This window comes from Pholcus phalangioides, unplaced genomic scaffold (genome assembly GCF_987345545.1).
Source record: "Pholcus phalangioides strain wild (caught in Gottingen) unplaced genomic scaffold, Ppha-v1.0 ptg000008l_1, whole genome shotgun sequence".
Lineage (NCBI taxonomy): Eukaryota > Metazoa > Arthropoda > Arachnida > Araneae > Pholcidae > Pholcus > Pholcus phalangioides.
In genome coordinates, this window is record NW_028301601.1 from 60,184,863 (window position 1) to 60,208,855 (window position 23,993).

General features: G+C 40.0%; 1 protein-coding gene across 1 annotated transcript; it reads right to left on the bottom strand.

Moving 5' to 3' along the window:
- Positions 1-5,286: 5,286 nt before the first annotated feature.
- On the bottom strand, positions 5,287-23,902 carry LOC149084689 (uncharacterized). Its single transcript, XM_089235113.1, has 4 exons — positions 23,715-23,902; positions 18,018-18,229; positions 15,852-17,610; positions 5,287-5,846 (listed from the first exon to the last, which is right to left on the bottom strand). Exons 1-4 carry the CDS (start codon positions 23,886-23,888, stop codon positions 5,490-5,492), a joined length of 2,502 nt encoding a protein of 833 aa, XP_089091239.1. The 5' UTR covers positions 23,889-23,902; the 3' UTR covers positions 5,287-5,489.
- Between the last annotated feature and the right edge of the window lie 91 nt (positions 23,903-23,993).

Genomic DNA, 23,993 nt, shown 5'->3' on the forward strand with positions numbered 1-23,993 from the left:
CGAACTGAAGATACGCATAACAGCAGTAGTGGATGCAAACATGCTCGCAAAAGTTTGGGACGAATTTGACTATCGTATATACATATGCCGTGCATCCCAAGGTGGACATATTCAGCACCTTCAATTTGGTTTGTAAAATAAATTTATGAAAACACTTCACTTTGCACAAATCTCCATTGGGAAACACCAGTCTTACCAATATGATACAAGTGTTTTCAGTTGAGCTTCGACTTCAAAAATTGAACCTAACAAAGACCCAGTGAAGAGTGATATCTGCCACGAAGATTAGATCAGAATATTTTATGATTTTTCCCTTAATATCATATGGCGATAATGCAAATGGTTACATAGAGATAGTGTAAATCTGTTGAGCTAGACAACGATGTTGTGAAAACAACTTTTATGGATAACCTGCATCATGTGGTTGAAGAATTAACCAAAGTATCACTCGTTCAACTAAATTAGCCAAAGTACCTCTCGTCGTTTATTGTAATCATCGGGATTACCGACTGGAACAACCCCCCCCCCCAAACATTATCGATTGTGAAACAATTTCCGATTTTCTTTGTGACATCAATCATCTCTGTCTAACTTCATCACCGCATTCCCTTGTATAGGCCTCGGCTAACCAATATTGAATAAATAAATAAATAATAATAACATCGTGGTTATGTATCCACAAATTGGAAAATTGGCAGTCATTGGCTTCACATCAGGTGAACATTATAAACTCCTAAAGCGCTCCAAATGACACTCTTGTACATGGCATGGCTTTTGCATACGTGTTACAGTCCGCTGGCCCATATATAATTCTAATTGCAAAAAACCAGCCACAGAAATATAGAAAAAGCGTCTAACAGTGATAGCTATTTCGTCCTATTTTCGCTCTTAACCCTTTGCTGTCCAGAGGTGGTTTTTTTTTCGGTACTTCGTGGTACAACAGTTCGTACCTTATAGCGGTCGTATCTCCCCTCGCAATCAGGAAGGGGGCCCTCCCTATTTGCTGGCTTTTGCTTTTCTTTTTGGATACCTCAAAGTTGTTGCTAAGAAGTCAAATCCACAAGATTTTTTTCTGTGATCTTGAGAGGCAGCTATAGCAATGAAGTACCGTTTTTTAGTGATGTCGACTCAACTTCGACGTAGTTGCCAACACTTTGCCGTCGCAAACTGTTAACATGGAATTTGAAACCCGGAAAACAAGCAACAGATGGTTGTCCAAATCTATAGAAACAACCATTATGGGTATCGAACAGATTGCGTACGGGAATATTTTCGTCCTTTTTTGTCTTCACAAAAAAGTCATTGTTTATGGAGATGACCTAATGAAATAGGTGTGGCGAATGGCTTTTGTGTATTTCTTCTGATTATTTTCATAGATGAACTATTAATTATAATTAGTTCTGTTTGATGTGTCTGCAATATTGCATCCATCATGTCCGAGAAGCTTTTGTTAATGGAACGAGTTCTAGGTTATAAAAACCGCAATAGCCTTCGGAGTTTTTGATGTAGGTTGGTGACGCTCACAGAAATACCGACGAATGTTTAATTGTTTGATTGTTATAACTAAAAATCATTAGATTGATTTCACTTCGGTACGAAATAAATATGATGCAGCGGGATTTCTTAAGGTGATCTTGATTTAACGTTTGCAATTCATCTTTAATAGCCATCATAATAATGACACGATTTGTCAGAGACAAGGTTAGCAAATGTGTTTATTTTTTTGGTAAAAATTACTATACCTATTTGATGATGAAGAGTCAAGATTTCATTGAATGTTGTAGATTGACAGCATGGAGTGTAATAGTTATTGCGCGGTGAAAGGGACTAAATTCAAAGGGGGTCTTCTTCTCTCTGTAGGAGCATTTACGTCTGGGGCTTGACATTTGGTATCTCATGCACCTTTCGTACCAATAAGATGAATCCCACGGACTCAATAGCAATGAGTTGGTTATTTTCTTACCCAAACTCACGGAACCCCTGGAATCAATACACAGACCCACGGTAGGTCTATAGACTCTCTGGTCTAAGTATAGAGGGGGCCCAAGTGGTGCAGTGGAAAGATGCTCGTTTTTCGCTTAAACAGTTCTCGTCAGCTCCATGGGTTCGATCCCAGAAAAGAATGGAAAGACAGTCGAATGCCGTTGTAACGAATTCCGACACCTCGTTATTACGAAATTTCGTTTTAAAGGAATTCCGGGTTTTTGCATTGTTCCTATTTAAACATATCTGGGGAGGGGGGGGGGGAATTAGGAAAGTGTTCGTTTAAACGAAAATTTCGCTGTAACGGTATTCGTTGGAACGAGATTCGACTGTCGTAAGTTCCTTTCTCTACCAATCCTGAGGCGACCACCGATATAGATGGCGACTTGATTTCAAACCCAACTCGCTTGGTAGAAAATTGGTGCATGCTGGCGTTTGCGTGGTAAAGTAGTAGGGTCAAGTATAGAGACAAGAATAGGGATATTTCTGGTTACATTGACATTGTAAACAAAAATATTGTCGAAAATATAAAATTTATCCTATTTGTACCAATGCGTATCAGAAAGAAATTTCTCGATTTTTTTTTTTAGAATAGCACTTTGGTAATTAGGTATTATGCAGTCGACCATTTGCTGGTTGTCGCAGATGTCGACAAACTTGCGGAAATGGGGTTTCAAATATATGTTGTACCCGTAATGTTGGCTAAGTTAAGGTTCACTCGTACTCAAAGACGATAGTTAGAGACTCGACATCCTTGGAGTGTCAGCCCGAGTGGTCATGATGCGCTTAGGGATCATTCAAGTATTACGTCAGCATCGGGGGGGGGTTTCGTATTTGCTGACTTTTGATGACAAGGGGGGGGGGGTGGTTTGAAAGTTGCTTACGTCATCAACCACCTTTCTTTGAAGATATGAAATAGTCTAAGCCAGTGGTCGGCAAACCGCGGCGAAGATTGAAAAAGGTATGTTGAGATGGTTTGGATATATAGAGAGGATGCACGAAAGGGGATAGACGAAACAAGAATACAAGAGGAATTGTAAGGGGTCGACGTCAGCGAACGTATCTCAATCAGATCGAAGACGTTTTTAGCAAAATCCAGCTGAGGAGTACCTTAATTAAATTAATAACAATGTACCTACCTATATAGTTTAATTTTAAAAATTTGGCTCTCAAAAGAAATTTCAATCGTTGTACTGTTGATATTTGGCTCTGTTGACTAATGAATTTGCCAACCACTGGTCTAAGCTGCTTACAAAATTTTGCTGAAAAGGAAGAGGGGGGGGGGTCAGTGTGTTGCTGACGTTTCCTGACAGAGAAAAGGGGGTCAAAAATGGCTAAAAATCTACTGACGTAATACTTGAATGGCCCCTTACTGCCGAGGGGGGTTGCGGAATACCGCACGAAGCGTGCCGTCATGACAAAGAAAAAACGAAATCTCATTGCCCATCCATTATTGGCCCTAAATCACGCCGCTTTGGCGTCAGAAACGGTGGACGCATAAAAGCCTGTTTACACGAGGCAAGTGCTTTAGTTGGTAACTTAATTTTAACTTACCGATTCTTCTTGAAAGTGTCCACACGATAAGTGGTAAGTAGACGCTCATTGGATAATTTTGACGGAGGTGAGCGCAGTTAGCGCATGCGCGCTTCAGTCTACTCAAATCCACGGAAATGTTCAATCCACATTGAACATTGAAGGACCGGACACACCCCGCTTCCCATCTCAGAGAGATATCGAAGCTTTCCCGGGGAATGGGTGTATTCGAAAATTTATTAATTTATGTGAAAATAACAATGATATACATATATACAATAAATAATCTGGAATAAATAATCGTACAAATTGTGATCATATAGCATCATCCACAGATAATCAGTCCGTAATCGTCCTTATATAAATAATCAAAGAATAATTTTTGTCTTGTATGTGATAGAATCTGGAAGTGAATTTATCCAATCTAGAATATAACAATCTCGGCAATCAAGCTGTAATACGATATAAATTTACGTCTATATGTCCGGCATCTCCATTTCATTCACACCCGCCGGAAAAGGACGAAACAGTTGACACTTGTCTTCTTGGGCGTGAATTGTATCGTAAATTGTACGGAGAGAGACAGACGCAACGCGCGGGAGTATAATAGTAATAAGTTTTTATTTACCTGGCATTCAGAGAGGTGCTTTTTTTAAAGCTCATAGATTTCGTAACGATGGATGAAGATGATCAGGTAGAACTTACGAAATAAAAATTATTTCCAAATTTTCGAAATTATACTTTTTTAAATTTAATCTATAGAGATGATATCTTTGATAAATATTTGATCATGTATTTTTACAACAGATGGCAGCAAATTCGTTCTGGACGAGAGAAATATTCGAACACCCCCCCCCCCCTCCAGTTTTTAATATATAAATACTCCACACCTGATATATATTTTTGAATCTTCAATTTTTTTCAACTCCTGACATCACGTCGACAGAATATTCCATAACTTTTTCCCACATCGAATATTTTTTATCTTGTTTGTTAAGGTAATTTCCATTTCTATAGTTCAACAAACATTCATGGCGAAGATATTTTTCAACAAACTTGAAGGTTGTGTCCTCCGGCCACCTCACCATCCAATATTTCCGCGGAATTCTAGCGAAACTTCAGGAGACGACGGAGCATGAACAGGTTCACGCTTGAGATCAAAATAAACCCCTCCGTGAGAGAGCAAAAAGACCCCCTCCAAGAGTGGCAGGTCACGCCCACTGGCGCATGCGCATAGGTCTACTTAACCGAAAAAGTAGAACCGTTCTTATCTCACTTACCAACTAAATCACTTGTGCACTTGCCAACTAAAGCCGTGTAAACGGCCCGTATCGTCTGCATACATTGTATCATACTTGCAACTAAAAATTAAGTTACCAACTAAAGCACTTGCCTCGTGTAAACGGGCCTTAAGACATAACGGGCCATTCATGTATCAGGTAAGCAGATTTTCAGCCATTTTTGAGCCCCCCCCCCTTGGCAGCAAAATTTCGTCATCAGCTTAGAATATTTCATATCTTCAAAAAGGAGTGGTTGATGACGTAAGCAACATTCCAACCCCCTTCCCCCACTTGTCATAAAAAGTCGGCAAATCCGAAATAACATTAAAGTAAATTAGACCCCCTAAGCACTAATTTTCATTCTAGTGTTCTACAATGGAATCTCTTTTGAATTTTAAAATTTTTCATTTGGTGATGTTTTGATGCATAACGGATTCTTTTTCTTTAATGAAACGAACACTAGAAGCGAGTGAACAATCAACGATTTCAATTTTATGTACAAATTTAATTTATTTCAATCCATCAACATGTTATGGTCGTATTACAAACACAAACATTCCATCATCGTCTCGATGCATTCCTCTAGCATCGGCAGTGGTTACGTACGTAGAGATTCAATTGGCCAGTATAGAAGATATTTGAGAGTTTTGTGCGACACTCTGTACAGCAGAAGATGAAATGTCAATTATGTTATCATTCGAAAACGAATGTGCCAGGTGCGTGCTGATTTCCTCGAACGAATGAAACTTTCCTGGGTCCGCTATCGGCATGCCCAGTATCGGCGGACGACGATGCACTCCTGGTGACCACAGACCTTCCACGTACCCTGACCTCGGACGTGTCGACCGGTACGTCCGTCACAACACGCACCACGGAATTTCGATCGCTCGCAGCGTGGTAATGCTGAGAAGGAGCCGCTGCAGCGACCCTAATTGCGTTCGGGTCGACGTCTGTGTTGCGCATCGTCAGTGGCGCGAGTCGTTGATGGTAATGGTCGACGATCCTTCCGTGTTTGTCAGTCGTAGTCACCTCGGTGTGCCGATCTACGACCTGAAAAACGTAATAAAAAGAACGAGATCAAAATGCTGTACGGTGCGGTAGGTGTATTATAATCATGAAAGAGAAGGGGTAGTATTTTTCGAGCATATATTGAAATTATATAACCCCAAAAGTAATAGGACTCTTTATACGTCCAGTTTTTTGGTATGTCTGTGTATCACTGTGCGATATTTTATATACAAAACTTCGTATTTCTTCTATAGAAATGGGACGAAGCAGTGCCTTCCTTCGTCTGAAAAGAAGCCAAAACTTCTCTTTCGTCCAATAAACACTCGAAGGTCCCCTTTCGTCTTTTGAAAAGTTGAAGAATCAATTTATTATTTGACGACTTAATCCTTGACTTTTTCTTTCTTAACAAATTGAAACTTTACTCTTTTTGGATGACCCAAAACTTCATTTTAGTTTCTAACAAATACAGACTTCGTTTTTTTCCTATGCCATTTCAAACTTCATTTTTTTTGGGACCGGAAGATGAAGATACATTTTTTTCGAAGAACCAAACCTTCACATTTTGTGACGAATTAAAACTTTTTATACAAATTAGAGCTTATTCACTAATTAGAGCTTCTTTCACAAATTAGAGCTTATTCACTAATTAGAGCTTATTCACTAATTAGAGCTTATTCACTAATTAGAGCTTATTCACTAATTAGAACTTCTTTCACAAATTAGAGCTTATTCACTAATTAGAGCTTCTTTCACAAATTAGAGCTTATTCACTAATTAGAGCTTCTTTCACAAACTAGAGCTTATTCACTAATTAGAGCTTCTTTCACAAACTAGAGCTTATTCACTAATTAGAGCTTATTCACTAATTAGAGCTTATTCACTAATTAGAGCTTCTTTCACTAATTAGAGCTTCGTTCACAAATTAGAGCTACTTTCACAAATTAGAGCTTCTTTTTTGACAAACCGAAGTTTCACTTTTAAAAATAAAAACAATTACCTTTTTTTCACTAACCTTCACTTTTTTTCGCTTCACTTTATTCAAGGAATAAAAGCTTCAATTTTATAAAAAAATCAGAGTTTCACTTTTAGAAAAAAGATCAAAGCTTCACTTTTTTGTTTAGAATCCTTGCTCTAAAACCTTTTTGTTTTCTGTCGACTCAAATTTTCACTTTTGCTTCTGGAATAAATGAGGAATAGCTTTTGTTTCCGAAAGGATGAAGCTTTATTTTAGATTTTGACAACATGACATTTTCCTGACTTTTTCTTCCATGACGAAACAAAACTTGATGTCAAAGCAGTCTAATCAAGAAACTTTTATAAGATCCGAATCTTTACTTCATCAACGTAAACAGCAGGAATGATTATTTCATTCCGCTTGTGTTTAATAATCGATGGAACTAAACCACTTGAAACAACGTATCATGTTATATCAGATCTGAATAACTCCGTGGAAATTCCCCGAAGGGAATTATTCGATAAGCTCATTTTAAATTTGAATTGAAATAACTCAAAAAAATAAAAAAAAAACTACGGTTATAGCAGCAGCAAACAAAACAAACTTCATATTTATGATTTTAAAGCATCGCCACGAACAAAATTCTAAAGTTCCATTCATATCAGAGACACATAGATATGAAAACAAAAATTTAGATTTGTTTACGTGTCGTTCTCCATTAAAAATACGTGGGATATGCATTTCTAAGAATCTTAAATAATTGAATCTTCGTGTCTTTTATTCGGAAAAGCGGAGGCGGAATAAAGTCTTTTAATTTTTGCAAATGCGTATTTCTCGTTCCCTTTATTTTTTTGAAAGTTTCCGCTTTTCAACTTTTATGAATTATTAAATTTTTGTGAAAGTCATTGCTATTATTGTCTTCTAATTTCAATGTATCCTATTAGTATTAAAAATATCCGCATTCCGAAAGATATTCTCACTTTACACTTATTTTTGTCATTAATCTTAATGGAATTTTCTTTTGATTTTCAATTTTCAATAGGAATCCACATCTAACATTTCCATTCACTTTCAACATGAAAATGCGATCAAATAAACAATTTTTTATACAAGTATTCATTGTTTTCATGATTTAGGTCTCTGTTATTTAAATGTATGAGCGTGTTCCTGAATCCTACCGGTGAAATGAGAGGGTTGATAATACACTTCAAGAGAAACTATTTTTCAGTTAAAACTTGGGTCGCCAATGACTTTTCTATTTAGCGTATGTTAACATGTAATTTAAGTCACCGCTAAAAGAAGAAGAAGAAATCCTACAAACCCTTGAGTGAGGGAAAACAAATATTTTCACTTACTCATAATACCATACAGTAATATTATTACACTCTCTTCCAAAAGTTAAGCATGCGACGACTTATATAACATAACGGCACACCACTTTAACCATGTCCTTCTGGATCGGACGGTTAATGGAACACAAATTCGTGGTACTCAGGCGCATAGTCCCTTCATGTGGAGCTTTCGGCACACAGTACTGGAAAATATTGTCTAACCAAGTGATGCTGCAGTAATGGATATAACTGTGGTGAAAGTCACTCGTGGATTCCGGTTGGGTACTGTAGCAATATACCGATCATCAGACTGTGGGGGGGGGGGGTAACCCTGGTTGACTTCACTTCACTTCGTCACCAAACATACTCCCACTCTGTCTCCATGGGAGATATAAGCTGGGTTCCTCAAGGGGTGTGAGTATGTTGGAAGAATCGGGCAATGTTCAAGCCCGGAGAGCGTTCCAAGCAAAGTATTATAGCCACAAACACCATTACCGGAGCCACTCCCCTCGCAACGACTTTTCCGCATTTATTGCACTTCAAGAAAAATCACCAAACCCATCATCACCGGGGGGGGGGGGATGAAAATCACAGCAATAACATTATTTAACATGGGCTGGCGCCATACAATAGACGCATCGCCTGCAATTCCAGCTAGGAATCACTAAATACTAAATAGGTACAAATGTATATAATATAACAGAGTATTAAATTACTATATAAACAATATGAATACTGCCATCGCAGGGAAATTTGTCAAAATCACAGGTGGGCTCCCAAATCCTGGTTCACTGGATCCATATCTCCGGTCAGCTGTTTGACTTGCTTGGGAACTGTTTTCGTAATCGGTATATTGTGCTGTAGCAGATAAGCGTAGTCAATGAGCAACCTCCACAACTGTTACTTTCAGGGTTGCAATATCACTAGGTAAGACACTATCTGCTGGTACTGAGTGCCGACGGCTCCACGTGAAGGGGCTGTATGCGCGAATACCACGCCTTTGTATTCCACTAATAGTGTAATCTAGAGGGGGAAAGATTAAAGTGGTGTCGTACGTTGATTATAATTTGTGTTAATTGCATTTTTAATTGGGTTGCTATATTTTTGAAATATATGAATCCATATTTTTATGGGCATCTTTTTCTCAGCCACCTCATTGGGCATTTTGCCTGTTGTGGCGTTGTATTTGTATTTGTAATGTTATACAAAGTGGAAAAAAAGTACGTAAAAATTTTAAAATTTTATAAAACCTGAAAAATAACCGAAATAAAAAACGGTTTGCAGGGTTAGCATCGCTAGGTCACGGGAAATTTTTTTAAGACAGGAAAAAAACTCAAAAACAACTGATATGTGACGCTGACGTACACAAGTCAAAGAAAAAGATACGCAAATAACGAACAGAATGCCTCTGAATCGTTTATTACAGCAGTATGTGTTCCACGTGACCAACACCACCACCACAGGGGATAACACATTGAGTCACAGATGCAGAGGATTGCCTGCGATTGGGACAAAGGAATTTCCCCTGTTGATTCTCAAGATGTGAGCGAGGCGGCCATACTTTGAAGACTACTGAAGTTTCCTGAAGTTGGGTAATACACTGGAATAAGTGAGTTGTGACTTTTGCAGGGCCGTAACTAGGCTGGTGTAACCGGGGCACTGCCCCTGGGTCCCAAGCCAAATGTTTGCCCGCCCACAAATGTTTGCATTTGTTAGTAAAACTTCATATTATTGCATTGATGACGAATATTTCACAATAACTGCTTTAAATAGCCAGAACTTGAAGTTCCCTTGATCTATTAGCGAAAAATTTGTCGATGTTACAGACACACACATGGCATTTGTTACTTACAGTCCAAAATATCGAAGCCAGATGGCGCACCACTTTAACATGAAACACGCGCAACGCTGAATATATAAACACTTAAAGGGGGCGTTTCACGATACCAGCGTCATCACGCGGGATAGGGAAAAGTAATTGAAAGGCTTTGTCTGACACAAACCGCAAAATACTTCAGGCGAAAATCCCTGGATTCTTTTCTTCGCAACAAGCGTGTTTGTTTGGAAATTTCTTAAGGAGTCCGGCACTTTTTGGCGTTTGCCTCCTATCCAGGTCATGTCCCGCCGCTCTGTCTCAATCAAGAGATTTTGGTAGGTGGTCGAAGACCTGGGCCATGCTGGAGGCAGTGCGTGTATATATTGTGAACTTAACGTGAAGTCTGTTCCTGTTTAAAGCTTGTCCTATGTAGTGTGATGTTTTCTGCCTTCAGTTTTTCTAACTGTGGGTGAATTGTAATGATTGAATAATTATATCGTTGTATAAGGCCTGTCGTTCTCTGTGTGCGAGACTTTCAACGTGGAGATCAGCTCGCATTCGCGCCTTGAAGTTGGGAAACACAGGCAAACCAGCTTCGTCTGACCACCACTATGGCAACTGTGGGTTCGGAGCCCGGTCTTTGTGATGTTAGTTCGTCAGTATGGCCACTCGAATATTACAGCGGTGGTTTGCGGTTGCCTGAAGCATTTCGCGGTTTGTGTTGGTTATTGTTTGAGTTATTTTAATACCTTTCTCCCTAACCCGCGTGACGTCGCTGGAATCGTAGAGCATATCATTTTTAAGGACACGAGTGCGTGCGCACGCACAAACGCGTTTTCTTTTACGTAACTAATTCGTTAGGAACTCCCGAGAGGAATCTCTAAGAGGTGCGTGTACGGTTGACATACGGTGTACGTTGCTCACAGAACTCCACAGAGGCCGGCTTTGGTCTGGCCCACATTAGCTCGGATACTCGAGACCCCAGTAGGCCTACTTGAAAAAAAGAAAGGAAAATTTCATCTTTGTAATTTAATTTAATGCTAAAAACATCCGGTGTGTCTTTCGTCTCTCTTCCAGTTACTTATAAGTCAAAAAAATAGGTATCCCATTTCAGACAACAGGCTCTATACAGGGTGTCCTCTAATTCTTAATTCGGCTTTTATTTCATCAACCATTCGTCGTAAAGGTATAGGTCTAATTTAAAAAAAAAACGAAAATGTTTTCTGGACCCTATATCAGTTTTGAGAGTGAAAATACAGTATTTCATAAAATAAGAAATATACATTTTTATACGGTACCTCATTCCTCTGACTTTTAAGTGTGATATTCACTGAGATATTTGAATTCAAAAAATCTGGGAAAGAACAGCATAAATTAATGGATACGCTCATTTATGCTATTATTCCCGAATTTCATCCTATTTTGAATTCAAATATCTCAGCGAATATGCTTCTTAGAAACGTGAATTCTCTTGGTGGGTATGGGAGAGACAGGGTAGAGTACTTTTTAATTGGAAGTTACAGGACGGAAGGAAAGTATGATAATTGATTTCAGAGTGACTCTTGAACACATTTTGAGCATTTTTTTTAAAATTAGAACCATACCTCTTCGTCGAAGAAGTGATACGATAAAGGCCGAATCAGGATTTACAGGACACCCTATATATACCATTCCACATTAAAATTTATCAACATTTCGAAAACAGATTTTTCTTGAAATAAAAAGGTCAAGAATTTCATGCGATATCCAGAACTTTCTTAACCTACAACTTGCATAAAGTTCCGTGGCGTCTATAAACCAATATAAGCATTGATCAGATATAAGTGTGAGAGAAACGGATGGACTTCTGGATATAAGCAATAAAAGAGATACACAGAATTCAATTAACTCGTTTTGCTTTGAACGACGCCAATCGACTCGAACTTCTCGGCGCTCGTCCATCCAAGAGGAAATTTGAGACTTAAACGAGATACATAGTCAACTGAAGCAAGATTCAAGCTAAAACCAAACATCGGAAGTTGTGGTGAAGCTGAAATCGCGAAATTAGATGCCGAGAAAAGTATCTAACTAACCTCGTCACCCATTAGACAAAGTCTAAAGCTATAGAGTATGTGGGCCACCTTTCACCGGGTGATCAATCGCTCTTGCGGAAGCAACAGTATCCAGTCTTTTGAAGCGTACGCACATGCGAATTTTGTACTATCCGCACGGGTGCTTGATACCTTTCATCTGGGTGGTCAGCTGTCAATAGTGCCGCCACAGTCTTCGTAATTGCCTCGATGTGATCTGGTGGCATGGGATGCTTCACTGAATATGGTGAAATAACTGACTTCGCAGGTTTCACGTAACCAAACAAAGAGCTGAAACAACATTCAGTTGTAAGGTTAGGTATTTCTAATCTGCTGCACTCCAAAGACGTCAGCTAAAATGAAATACTATTAAAACTATTTGAAGTGTTTCAAGGATTACTGAGCCCGGACCAGTTTTAGACCCCATACAATTCTATCGAACTTACCCCAAATATTTTGAAAACCGATTTTTCCTCAAAATAATAAGGTTAAGAATTTCATTGAATATTTCAGATTTCCTTAACGGATAAGATACACAAAATATCCCGTGGCTTTTCTATAAATCAATATCAGAACTGATCAGATATAACGGTGAGGAAAAATTGAGGAACTCCTGGATATAAGCGATAAAAGAGATACACAAGGATCCAATTAACTCGTTTTGCCTTTGAACGACGCCAATCGTCGATGCAAATAATCGACTCGAACCCTCCAGTGCTTCCTCCATCCAAGAGGAATTTCGAGACTTCCGCGAGATACAGAGTCAATTAAAGCAAGATTTCCAGCTAAAACCAAACATCGTGGAGGGAAGCTAAAATCGCGGAATTAGACGCCGAAAAGAATCGAACAAACCTCGTCACCCATTAGACAAAGTCTAAATGGACTGGGTTGGAGGGGAGGGACGGATCGAAGACAGGAGAAGAGGCGATAAATTAACAGTATATCGATTTTCCGTGTATCGACTTTTCGTCTCGACGTCTCATCAGTTTAAAAGTTGCTCGACAAGTTCGAAACAAAATTAATGACATGGGAGTTCTCGGGAAAACAAAGTGTGTTGTGATGGAAGGGACATGTTTTTCCGTGGGAAATTAATTACGAACGTTTATCGGGTTCGTTATTGAAATAATTAGGAAATCGGTACTTAAGATAATATGTATAAAAGCTGATCGAAAATAATCCTTGGGACAAAAAAAAACCCCATATATTGATCGCCAAATTGGAGGAGAGGGAGAAAAAAATCGCGCCAGAGAGTTTATTGAGAAATTAATTTCTCCACTCGTTTTCGATTTCTATTTGTTGAGGAAAACAATTTTTTTGCTTTGCTTTTATCGATTTATTCAATTTCCATCTCCCTTATAATAATTAGAAATGAGTTATATATAATTAATTTTGGAATAATGAGTCATATTTCGATTGGTTTTTTTTTTCATTTGTGCCTCGTTTCTCGCCAAAATTATTAACTTAATTGCAATATTGTCTCCTTTTTTTGTTATTTCTTTAATTAAAAAAATAGTAATTCAAGCTGTTTTCTCTCACAATTGAAACGAAGAAAAGTGTTGTAAGTATTGACGCATGTACAGGGCGTCCATGATTAAAAGACCCTATTTTAAAGTAGCCTACAGGCGAAACCAGTCATTCGAAAAATGCAAAATTTTGTGGAGGACTTCATGAAGTGATGGGAATTTGTTTTTGGGGTAAAAAATAGTTGCACATGTGTCGCTACAAGAGCGCTCTTTATTAGGAAATGACACATTTAGGCAAACGTTTACAATTTTAACAATTGTTCAGCCCTTTTACAATTGTTATTGCAACAAGACATGTTCCACGTGATGACCATCATTTTCAGATACCATGTGAAATCGCAAGATGGCATGTCCCACAACTTACCGAAATATGTGCGGGGACATGTTCAGTACGTTACGTGAAATGTTGCCTTTAAGGTCAGGTAAAGTTCTTGGATTGTCACGACTTACCAGACGTTTCATATGCCCCCAAAGCCAAAAATCGCATGGATTAAGGTCCGGGAATCGGGGAGGCCATATATTAGGAAAGTACCGGCTGATGACACGTTCTTCTGTAAAATGTGTGTTATGAACATTCTTAACGCATACTGCAATGTGTGAAGGAGCTCCGTCTTACATAAAGATTGTGTTTGCAAGGCACTGACGTGCTTAGACAGCCGAACAATTTCGTTTTGTAACAGCAATGCATATCGCTTCCCGGTGATGTCACTGGACCTGTAGAACGTAACTCCTCGTAGAAGTAGGAACCGAGAATAAATGATGCACTAAATCCACATGATTACCTTCACTTTTGGTGAATGTAACGGAACTTCTAAGATAGCGTGCGGATTTTCTGGTTCCCAAGTTCGGGAGTATTGACTGCACCATCCAAGTGAAAATGCGCTTCGTGTATCGAAAGGATATACCAAGGCCATTCTGAATCGGCCTCAACGCGAGCTAGAAAATGCAGTGAGAACCGGGGTCGAGCGTCATAATCATGTGAAAGCAACTGCTGCTTAAGTGAAAGTCTGTATAGATAATATCGGAGATATGCCGAATGATCTTATGGACAGTTGAACGTGGCCTATCCAACGCCTGTGCTACACGCCTGACACTAGAGATTACCACGAGAATTTGAAGCTCTGTGCTCTTCCACCGAACAGCCAAATATCCTGTGGTTTCAAATTTCGTTATCATACTCCGAAGGTTTTTAACATTCACTGGACCTTTCCGAATCCCCTTTCAAGTCCGATATTTCCGTAGAGCAGTTACTGCGGAATTGCTGTTGGGTAAATTAATTCGACCTAGAAAGCGCGATTTCGTAAATTTATCGTCATTGTGAGCAACAAACACATCGAGAAACAAGATCTCCACGAATGTTTCTAGGTTTTATAACAGCTGCTGCGGCACATCACATAAATTTACATGTACACTACAGGTATTCAACGTAAAACGCCCTCTGGTGGCGACATGTGCAACTAATGTTTTTTCCCCTGAAACAAATTTCCATCACACACACACACTTTACGAAGTACACAAAATTTCACACTTTTCTGATGCTGGTTATAATCTACCTTAAAATAGGGTATTTTAATTATGGACGCCCTGTATATCTCGCCAGCGTATAATTATTGTTGTAAGTATGTTTTGATGGTTTGTCAGTTGGTATTGTTGTGAACACATTTAGCAAATGGATAGGTTTGGTCGAAAACATAGTTAGCCAGTTTGTAAGTACTGTTGTAAGTAGCCTATATTTATTCAGCGTCCAAGTATTGTTGTAAGTATATTTAGTCTGAGTTGTAAATAATTTTATACCTCAGAATACGCGCGTGTTGTGTTGTAAGTATATTTAATCAGTTTATATGTATTGTTGTGAAAGCAATAAGTCAATATATAATGGCAGTGGAAAATATTGTTGTGAGCACATTTAGGCGGCGGACATGTATTGTTGCGAACACATTTAGCCAGTGGATAAGTATTGTTACAAGCGTATTTAGCCAGTGTATATGCATTGTTGCAAGCATTTTAACCAGGGCATACGTTTTATATGTAGAGCAAACGTATGATTGTGAGCACATTATAGGCAGTCGATATGCATTTTTGTAAACAATATTTAACCAGTTTATACGTATTGTTGTGAACAATTAAGGCAGTGGAAACATATTGTAGCAAGCATATTTATCCTTCCTGTAAGTGTTGTTGTAAGCATATTTAGCCGGTGGATAAGCATTGTTATTGGATCTTTGTTGCTAGTGATTGCGTATTGTTTAAAATCCCATCTGTTTAGTATCCGTTTGAAAATATTTCGAGATGGAACCCATGCTACTTTACCTATAATAAAAATTTGTTTAAAATTCTTTCTTTCAACACTTACCGCCATGTTGTGATGGTCATAATGATTCTTGGTCTTGATGGTCTGGAACGTGGGATGATCGTGGTCTTTATCTTTAGTTCTGACGTAGTGACTATGCCTGTCATCGACCTCGACCTCTTTGATTGGATGCGACCTGGTAACGTGGCTTCCTCCTCCCACAGTGTGGTAATGTCTTTGCTTCCCGGATGATACGGCGTAGTAACCAAGAGGTGCTTCATCGTGATGGTGATGATCTGTACCGCCTTTACTGACCACAGCCAGTGACTTTGGTGGTCTGTAGCTATGGTCCGAAGGCGATATCCACGGCCCGTAGATGTTCTCGACGTGTTGATGACCGTCGGAATACTTTTGAGACACGACTGCGCCGCTGTACTCCTTGACGGAGGATTTGACTTGAGGGCGATGGACTTTCCCAACATGGTGGTGGTGATCATCTCGTGCTCCTGATTTATACACTAGTGGCTGCGGTCGAGCCACGTAACCCTTGGTTCTATGATCGACTATCGGAGAGACGACGGAAACACTCTTCTGTGGAGAATGGACTCTTTCTAAGTGGTGGTCGTGATTTTGAACCACGCGCTGAGGAGCGACGTAGCCTTTCACTGAGTGATCGGCCCGATACAACCGATCGACGTGAGGTTCGGCCTTTACTGGTGCGATGAGAGCGACGGACTTCGGTGGAGGTTGAAACACGTCCACGTGGCGATCGACATTTATAGCAGCTGTCTTCACGTGTCTCGGAACATCATATCCCTTTTCAGGATGATCGACAATAACAGTCTTTTGCAATTTGGGAGGAGGCACGAGCACCTTATCGACGTGGTGAGATTTCACAGGCTGTGCAACAAACCGGCCGTGAGCGATTCCCTTCTCCAGGTGATCAACTCTCATCGGTGCTACCACCGCGACACTTTTTTGAGGGGTTTCTACAACCCGAGCAACTAGATGCGGATCACCCTTAATCCGGTGATCAATCACTCTCGCAGGAGCGACGATATCGATGCTTTTCTGATGCGGATGCCCGTGTGGTTCTCGAACTAATCGCACAGGAGCTTGGTAGCCTTTCTCCGGGTGATCTGCCCTGATTGGTGCGACGACAGCGACGCTTTTCGGAGGTGCCACTAGAACTCGAGACATCGGATGTGGATCACCTTTCACCGGGTGATCAATGACTTTTGCGGGAGCAACGATATCGATAGTCTTTTGAGGCGTATGCACATGTGAATCTTCGACTATTCGCACGGGTGCTTGGTACCCTTTCTTAGGGTGATCTGCCGTCAATGGTGCCACTAATGCTACGCTCTTAGGAATTGCCTTGATGTGAGCGGGTGGCACGGGATGCTTCACTGAATGTGGCGCAACGACGGACTTTGCCGGTTCCACGAACACGACATCTTCGTGCTGCTGCTGAATAATAGGTGCAGGAACTGGTTGACCTTTAACGGGATGATCATCGGTGATTGGTATCGCGACTATGGGTTCCGTCTTCTGGATTATCGGGATGGGTGCTTGGTAACCTTTCACGGGATGATCTTCAGTAACAGGGACTGCGACCACCGGCTCTAATCTCCGGCTGTGGACGTCGATAGGATCATTCACTGGATCCCATCCTATGAGTTGCAAGTTGGTCGGCTTTGACGCTGGTGCGATATCGTGCAGAGAGAGATCCGGCCCGACGTCACCTCTTGCCTTGAAGCCCTCTGGACCGGCTTCGTATTCGACCATTCTTAGTTTACCATGAGGATCCGTATATCCATACCTAATTAGCAAGAAGATAGTCTCATATATACCAGTTGTATATTGGAAAATTTAATAATAAATCACATACCTATAAGTGAATAGTTTTTATGACTGAAGTGAAGTATAATGGCTAGATGTCTACTAGGCCAAGGTTCTTAACCTATGAGTCGTGACCCAAACTGACGTCGCAAGGAACTTCCGAAGAGTGGTCATTCAAATCTGCGAAGAGTTTAGGGCTCTTAGCTATGGACCACATCCCAAACGTGATTTCCCGTTTGTCACGAAACCTGTACTAGTCGTAGTACTAGTTGGTCGGAACGATTTTAGTAGATACTAAAACCTGCAATGGCCTTTCAACCTGAAAATAGCAATTCTTGTATGACGGACGGTCTCAAGTACCTATCCAGAACCTGATGAAAAACGTACCTGCCACGAATGATGCCTTCGTTATCCCGATGCTCCATCCGCATCGAATGAGCGTCTTTCGATCCAGTGTCGTAAGCGAAGTTGTACGTTCCAGCATCGTCGGCGGGTTTGTTGTACTGGAACGTTCGGTGTTTTTCGCCCGTCGTTGCACTGTTCAGTGCTAAATGAACGCACAGGACAGCGACGAGGAAAACAATTTCTTCGAAATTAACCTGCGGAGAAGGGAAAAATACAAAATTATTTGAAGATTCTTGCGACGAGCGTAAAATAGAATATTGAATTATTATGAGAGACAATGTGGTCTCTCTAGTACTCGATTTTTTTAAAAAGAAGTCTCGATGCACCGCGACAGACCCACCGCATCGCTCAGAAAATTTACTCGATTTTCAGATTCTTCACTACAGATTTGAAGATGGCGCATCAGCGATTACGACCACCAAGATGAAAATAAATATGGAATTTTCAACATGAATTAATCCCACTTATCTTGTGAAACGGGAGTGCGGGCGTAGGGGCTCTTACACCCTCTCTCCCCCCCCCAAAACCATGCAAACCATTTTTGAAGTGAAATTTCTATAGTGACGTAACTGTGAAAGGGACATAAGAATTAAAGTTGGCGAGGGAGAGAAAATGCATCAAGAAAAAGTGAAATGCTTCTTTTTTTCTGAAAACACGTTCAGGATAACTGATTGTGAGATGAATTTGTATGCATTGTGTATTTAGACCATTCTCAAATCTCTCCCACTTCAACATGCCAGCTTCTTTTTCTTCTTCTTGTCCACAAGTCTTTTCCACCCTTCTTTTGAAATCCCAGGCTGCGGTCTCCGGCCCTTATGTGCCACTGGGCGCACGTGCAATTTTTCTCCCTAGTCATTGGATTCAGTCACCCATTTTAGTCAAATGGCTTGTACGTTGCATCGAGTTGATGGCTGTCTTCATGGGGAGAACGACGCGAGTAATTCGAAACTTGCGAGCACGGGGCAAGGGGAGCCACCACTATAAATCCTTGCTAACTTTTCCGACACAACTCTGCCTCTTTTGAGGTAACGGAAGTAAGGTGCTTTGCATCAGTCCGGGGCTGTGAGCGGTTCTATCTATCTATCTATCCGAGAAGCAGATGGGTTGTGTTGTGGTGATGTCAATACACATACACACACACATTCTACCGCGTTGGGGAGGGGGGGTAGTAGCGTCTATGACTCTCGCTCTCGGGACACGGAGTAATGGATATCCTGAAGCGCATGAGTGTAGCAATCTACTCTTTCTCGTGACCTTATTCGCGCTATCATCATTTCAAATAAGAATGCAAATTGGCAACCGGCGCAGTCAATAGAGCGTACGACTCGCAACCCAGAGGGTACGGGTTTCGATTCCAGCTCGTCACATATGTTGCAGTTTTTTTTTCTTCTTCATCTTTAATTTTTTTTAATGGTCTCTGATTTGTTTACTTGGCTGTTACTCCGTAATCGGGTCGTCCACCAACTGCGAACGTGGCGAGACGTAGGACACGACCGCAGGAAGCGGCCACAGCTCTCAATATAGAGATTATCTTTAATATTGGATCAGACAAAAAAATCATAGAGATATAATATAACTACTTAATCTTAACTGAAATCTTTCGTTACGTAATACGTCATGTCACGAGTGCACCTTACACACACTCTCCCCCCCCTCTCGCCTTCCCATCGAGAAACCACACATCATACATACATACATACATACATACATACATACATACATACATACATACATACATGGGATGCAACACGTGTGCTCTCCTTTCCCTCACCAGGTATTTCTAAGACGCACTTGAGCACCGAATAAGTATGTATTACATAACACAATCACAACTCTGCAGACAGACAGACATAAGACAGACATCGTGCCTCTGGACCAATGAAACCTCTTACAGAAATCAGGCAATTGCCTTTGACCAATAGCAGAGGGTCTTCACCAACTTGGTTTGGAAACACACGAGGCTTTTGCCAGAGAGGTATTGCTATAGGTTGGACGACCAACATGTCGCGCTTGAAGAGTCGTGAATTTACTCTCTCTCCCCTCCTAACCCCGGGTCGGGATCCCTCAATGTAGGGGACGCAAGAAACCTTGCCCTAAGATGACGGTGAGTGATTTAACTATATATAATTATCGTGTGTTAAATTTGGTGGAGTGAGAGTGTCCATGTTGAATGTAAATTGTATCGAGTTTAGTGTAATTCACCGTGCCGAAGTATGGTCAATGAATAAATAATATGGAAAATGGCGTATCGATATCACAACATATAGTGGTGCGTCTTAACGCAGGATCTCGACCCGGGGTTAGGAGGGGAGAGAGAGTAAATTCACGACTCTTCAAGCACGACATGTTGGTCGTCCAACCTCTAGCAATACCTCTCTGGCAAAAGCCTCGTGTGTTCCCAAACCAAGTTGGTGAAGACCCTCTGCTATTGGTCAAAGGCAATCGCCTGATTTCTGTAAGGGGTTTTCATTGGCCCAGAGGCACAATGTCTGTCTGTCTGCAGAGTTGTGATTGTGTTATGTAATACATACTTATTCGGTGCTCAAGTGCGTCTTAGAAATACCTGGTGAGGGAAAGGAGAGCACACGTGTTGCAGCATCTCATGTATGTATGATGTGTGGTTTCTCGATGGGAAGGCGGGGGGGGGAGAGTGTGTGTAAGGTGCACTCGTGACAGTCACGAGAAAGAGAGCAGTTCCGCACATGCGCTTTAGTCTGTTTACTTCCAGGTCTGTAGAATCTTGTCTGGGGGGGGGGCGGGAGTTTCGACTGTTCGTGCCGGACAAAGATTATTACGTTTCCTACCTTCCCCGTGACGCCACACCCACTGGCCACACGAGAGTGTATATGTCGCACGCGAACGCAAGTTTTGTGACGTCACATTGCAAGCTCCTAATTCGCTGCGCTGTCATAACGCAGAATACATCCAGAGCGTTTCACTTTTTCTCTTTTTCTTCTTTTTCATTAATCTCCACTCTTGTACTAGACTTGCACCATTGTGTAATTGACTGGTTTTAGGAAACATACAATAATTAATACCATTTCGATTAATTGAAAAGCACTGATAGCATGCATAGGAAAGATTTTCTTTCTTTCAACCCGTGCAGAACTCCGTTGTATCGCCATGAACAATTTATTACCGATCGAGTTGTGCTGGAAGTGTGAGCATGTGTACCTAACAGTTTGAGTGCCCATATAGTGCTGCCATCTATATTCATATCATATAAAGGTATTTTCTTCCGCTTCCGAAATTTTAATTTGTTTTAGAAATATTTTTTATATGAAAAATAATTTTTTTGATCGTCTGAAGGAGGATCATGAATCCTCCCATCCATGCCGCCGCGGTGCGTACGTCTTTGATCCCAATATGCGTTAGGATGTAGGGGAACAGCTGACGAAATTTTGCTGACAAGGGGAAGGGGTTGTCAGAGTTCTGCTGACTTCTGCTGAAAATGGGAGGGGGGGGAGGAGTCAAAAATGTCTAAAAATTTGCTGACTTAATACTTGAACGGCCCCGTGCCAGGAAAACAAATTTTTGTCTATACGGAGCGCTGCGTGAATTATCTCACAGAAAACGTGAAAATCAGAATCCTATTCAATGCTGGGTGTACGATTAACAGCTCATTTCTGAATTTTTCCGTCACTAGCTCTTCATGAGGTTTCCATTGTGGTGCTTAACATTAGTGGATAGAGCACTATTGGTGAAGTTCTTTTGCCCCAGCCACGAGTTGCTCTCTGAAGCTTTCAGAACGTTTCGCGCACAGAAGAGATTGAAGAAAGTTCCGATCATTCCTACCACAATATAATAAAGCGCTCAATATCGACTAGAGAAAATCGGAAATAATTTTCTTTTTCGAAAAAACAGAAAATCTCCGCGCATTCAAATATGCAATTTGCTTCAAATTTTCAAACTATCTATGGTTTTTGTGAGACACCCTGTACTTTCTGAGGAAGTGAGTTTTGCATGCAAATATAAATTAACAAATTGCATTCTCAAATTACTGCATTGATTTCTTCAGGTCTCAAGCAGTTAAGGCATAATTTTTCGATTTCTGTACGCGAGAAAACCAAAGAAAAAAGACCATGATTTTTCAAATAAGCAAACAAAGAATTTAAAACTTCAACAAACTAACATTTGTAAATAACGAGACATCTCAAATTTTCAACTAACGATTGTTCAACGATAATTTTTCCTTTTATTCGTTAAAAAATTTATAATTACTACAAGTAATAGCAAAATCTGCGTGTTTGATACGCTATCGAGGTTCGATTGATTCAAACGATAGCGCTTTTGATTATTATACGTAGATTTTCGAGCGGTATTAATTTCCAATTACTCTCCCGGTAATACAGGGTGTCCCATAAATTCTTGAATAATTTAGAAATTCGTGAAAATACAGTCGATGCTTGATTTTACTATCAAGATTTATCGTTACTGAGTATCGTTGTATCGAGGTTTCATTGTATTAAATGCCCTTGGGGAATAACTTAAATATGTGACGAGTTTACGAACCACAACATTTTTAGGGGACTAATCTTCTGTGTAGCATTCTTTTAATCGTCTTCCCCCATTTACGAACTTTCGATTTTATGAACTATTTTTCACGTACGTACGGGTTCGTAAAAACGAGCGTAGACTGTACAAGGAATTGGTGCATTTGAATGAAGTTTGCGGAAAAGTTGTTCTAACGAAGCTAATTGCAGGTGAAGGTATATGGATAAGATTTATCGTTACTGAATATCATTGTATCTTTACTAAATGTTCAGTCAATTAAAGGTGTCTATTGGTACGGCAAGCGTAATTCTGGAAAAATTATAATAATTACTGAATGAGATTGGGTTATACCATGACATATGGGACGTCATTTTCTATGAGGAGCCATCATCGCGTGTCTTCCTTTAGACACATCATTGTGTTAAACGTCCTTGGAATAACTTGAATACGTGACGAGTTTAAATATATTTTGAAGGACATTTCCTAGTGAAATATATATAAAAACAAATTATTCTAGAGCGGTTTTAAAATCGGTTATAGAGGGGTTTATCGTAGTAAGTAAAGCATACAAATACAAATACAAATACAACGCCACAACAGGCAAAATGCCCAACGAGGTGGCTGATAAAAAGATGCCCATAAAAATATGGTTGTCATATGTTTCAAAAATACAGCAACCCAATTAAAAATGCAATTAAAGCATATCGTTGTATGGTGAGGAGTTTATCATTAGAATATATGATTCTAAACAAGATTTTAAAAATATTGATATATGTAACGAAAAATATGTCTATAATTCCGAGATTTATCGTTATATTGAATATCAGTGCAGCGAGGTTTCATTGTATAATAATTCAGACCTGTTTTAGATTGCACTGCCATCACAAGACAAAATCAATAACTAATTTTAAAATCGTGTATAGTTCAAAATTTGGTGTGTTTTTCTGATAAAAGATCCAGTAAATGAAAAATATCACCATTTTGTTTTCTGAATTATTATTAAAATAAGTAAGAGCCACTTTTCAGACATCCTGAAAATTATGGACAGTAATTTAAAATAGTTTTTATGTATTATTATACATTACAAAAAAAAAAAAAACTAAATGCTTAGTCAATTTAAAGGTGTAACGGCAAATTATAATAATTACTGAATGAGATTGGATTATACCATGGCATGGGACGTACCTTTGTACGAGGAGCAGTCATCGCGTGTCTTCCTTTGGACACATTACCAGAAATTACGTTTGTAATAATTTTATTCATTTGTTTATATATCAGCACGTGGGATGTTCCAGCCTCACGGTCATGGCTGATGACAGCTTTCACTTTACGTAACACCCTCTCACACTCTCTACTCATGGTTGATAATGTTTCTACCTCTCTTACGTTGAGATACCAACGCAGAATTTAGCTACAACAAACCCTCTCTCTTCCACTCACTCACTTACGGTCCCGAAATCGAAA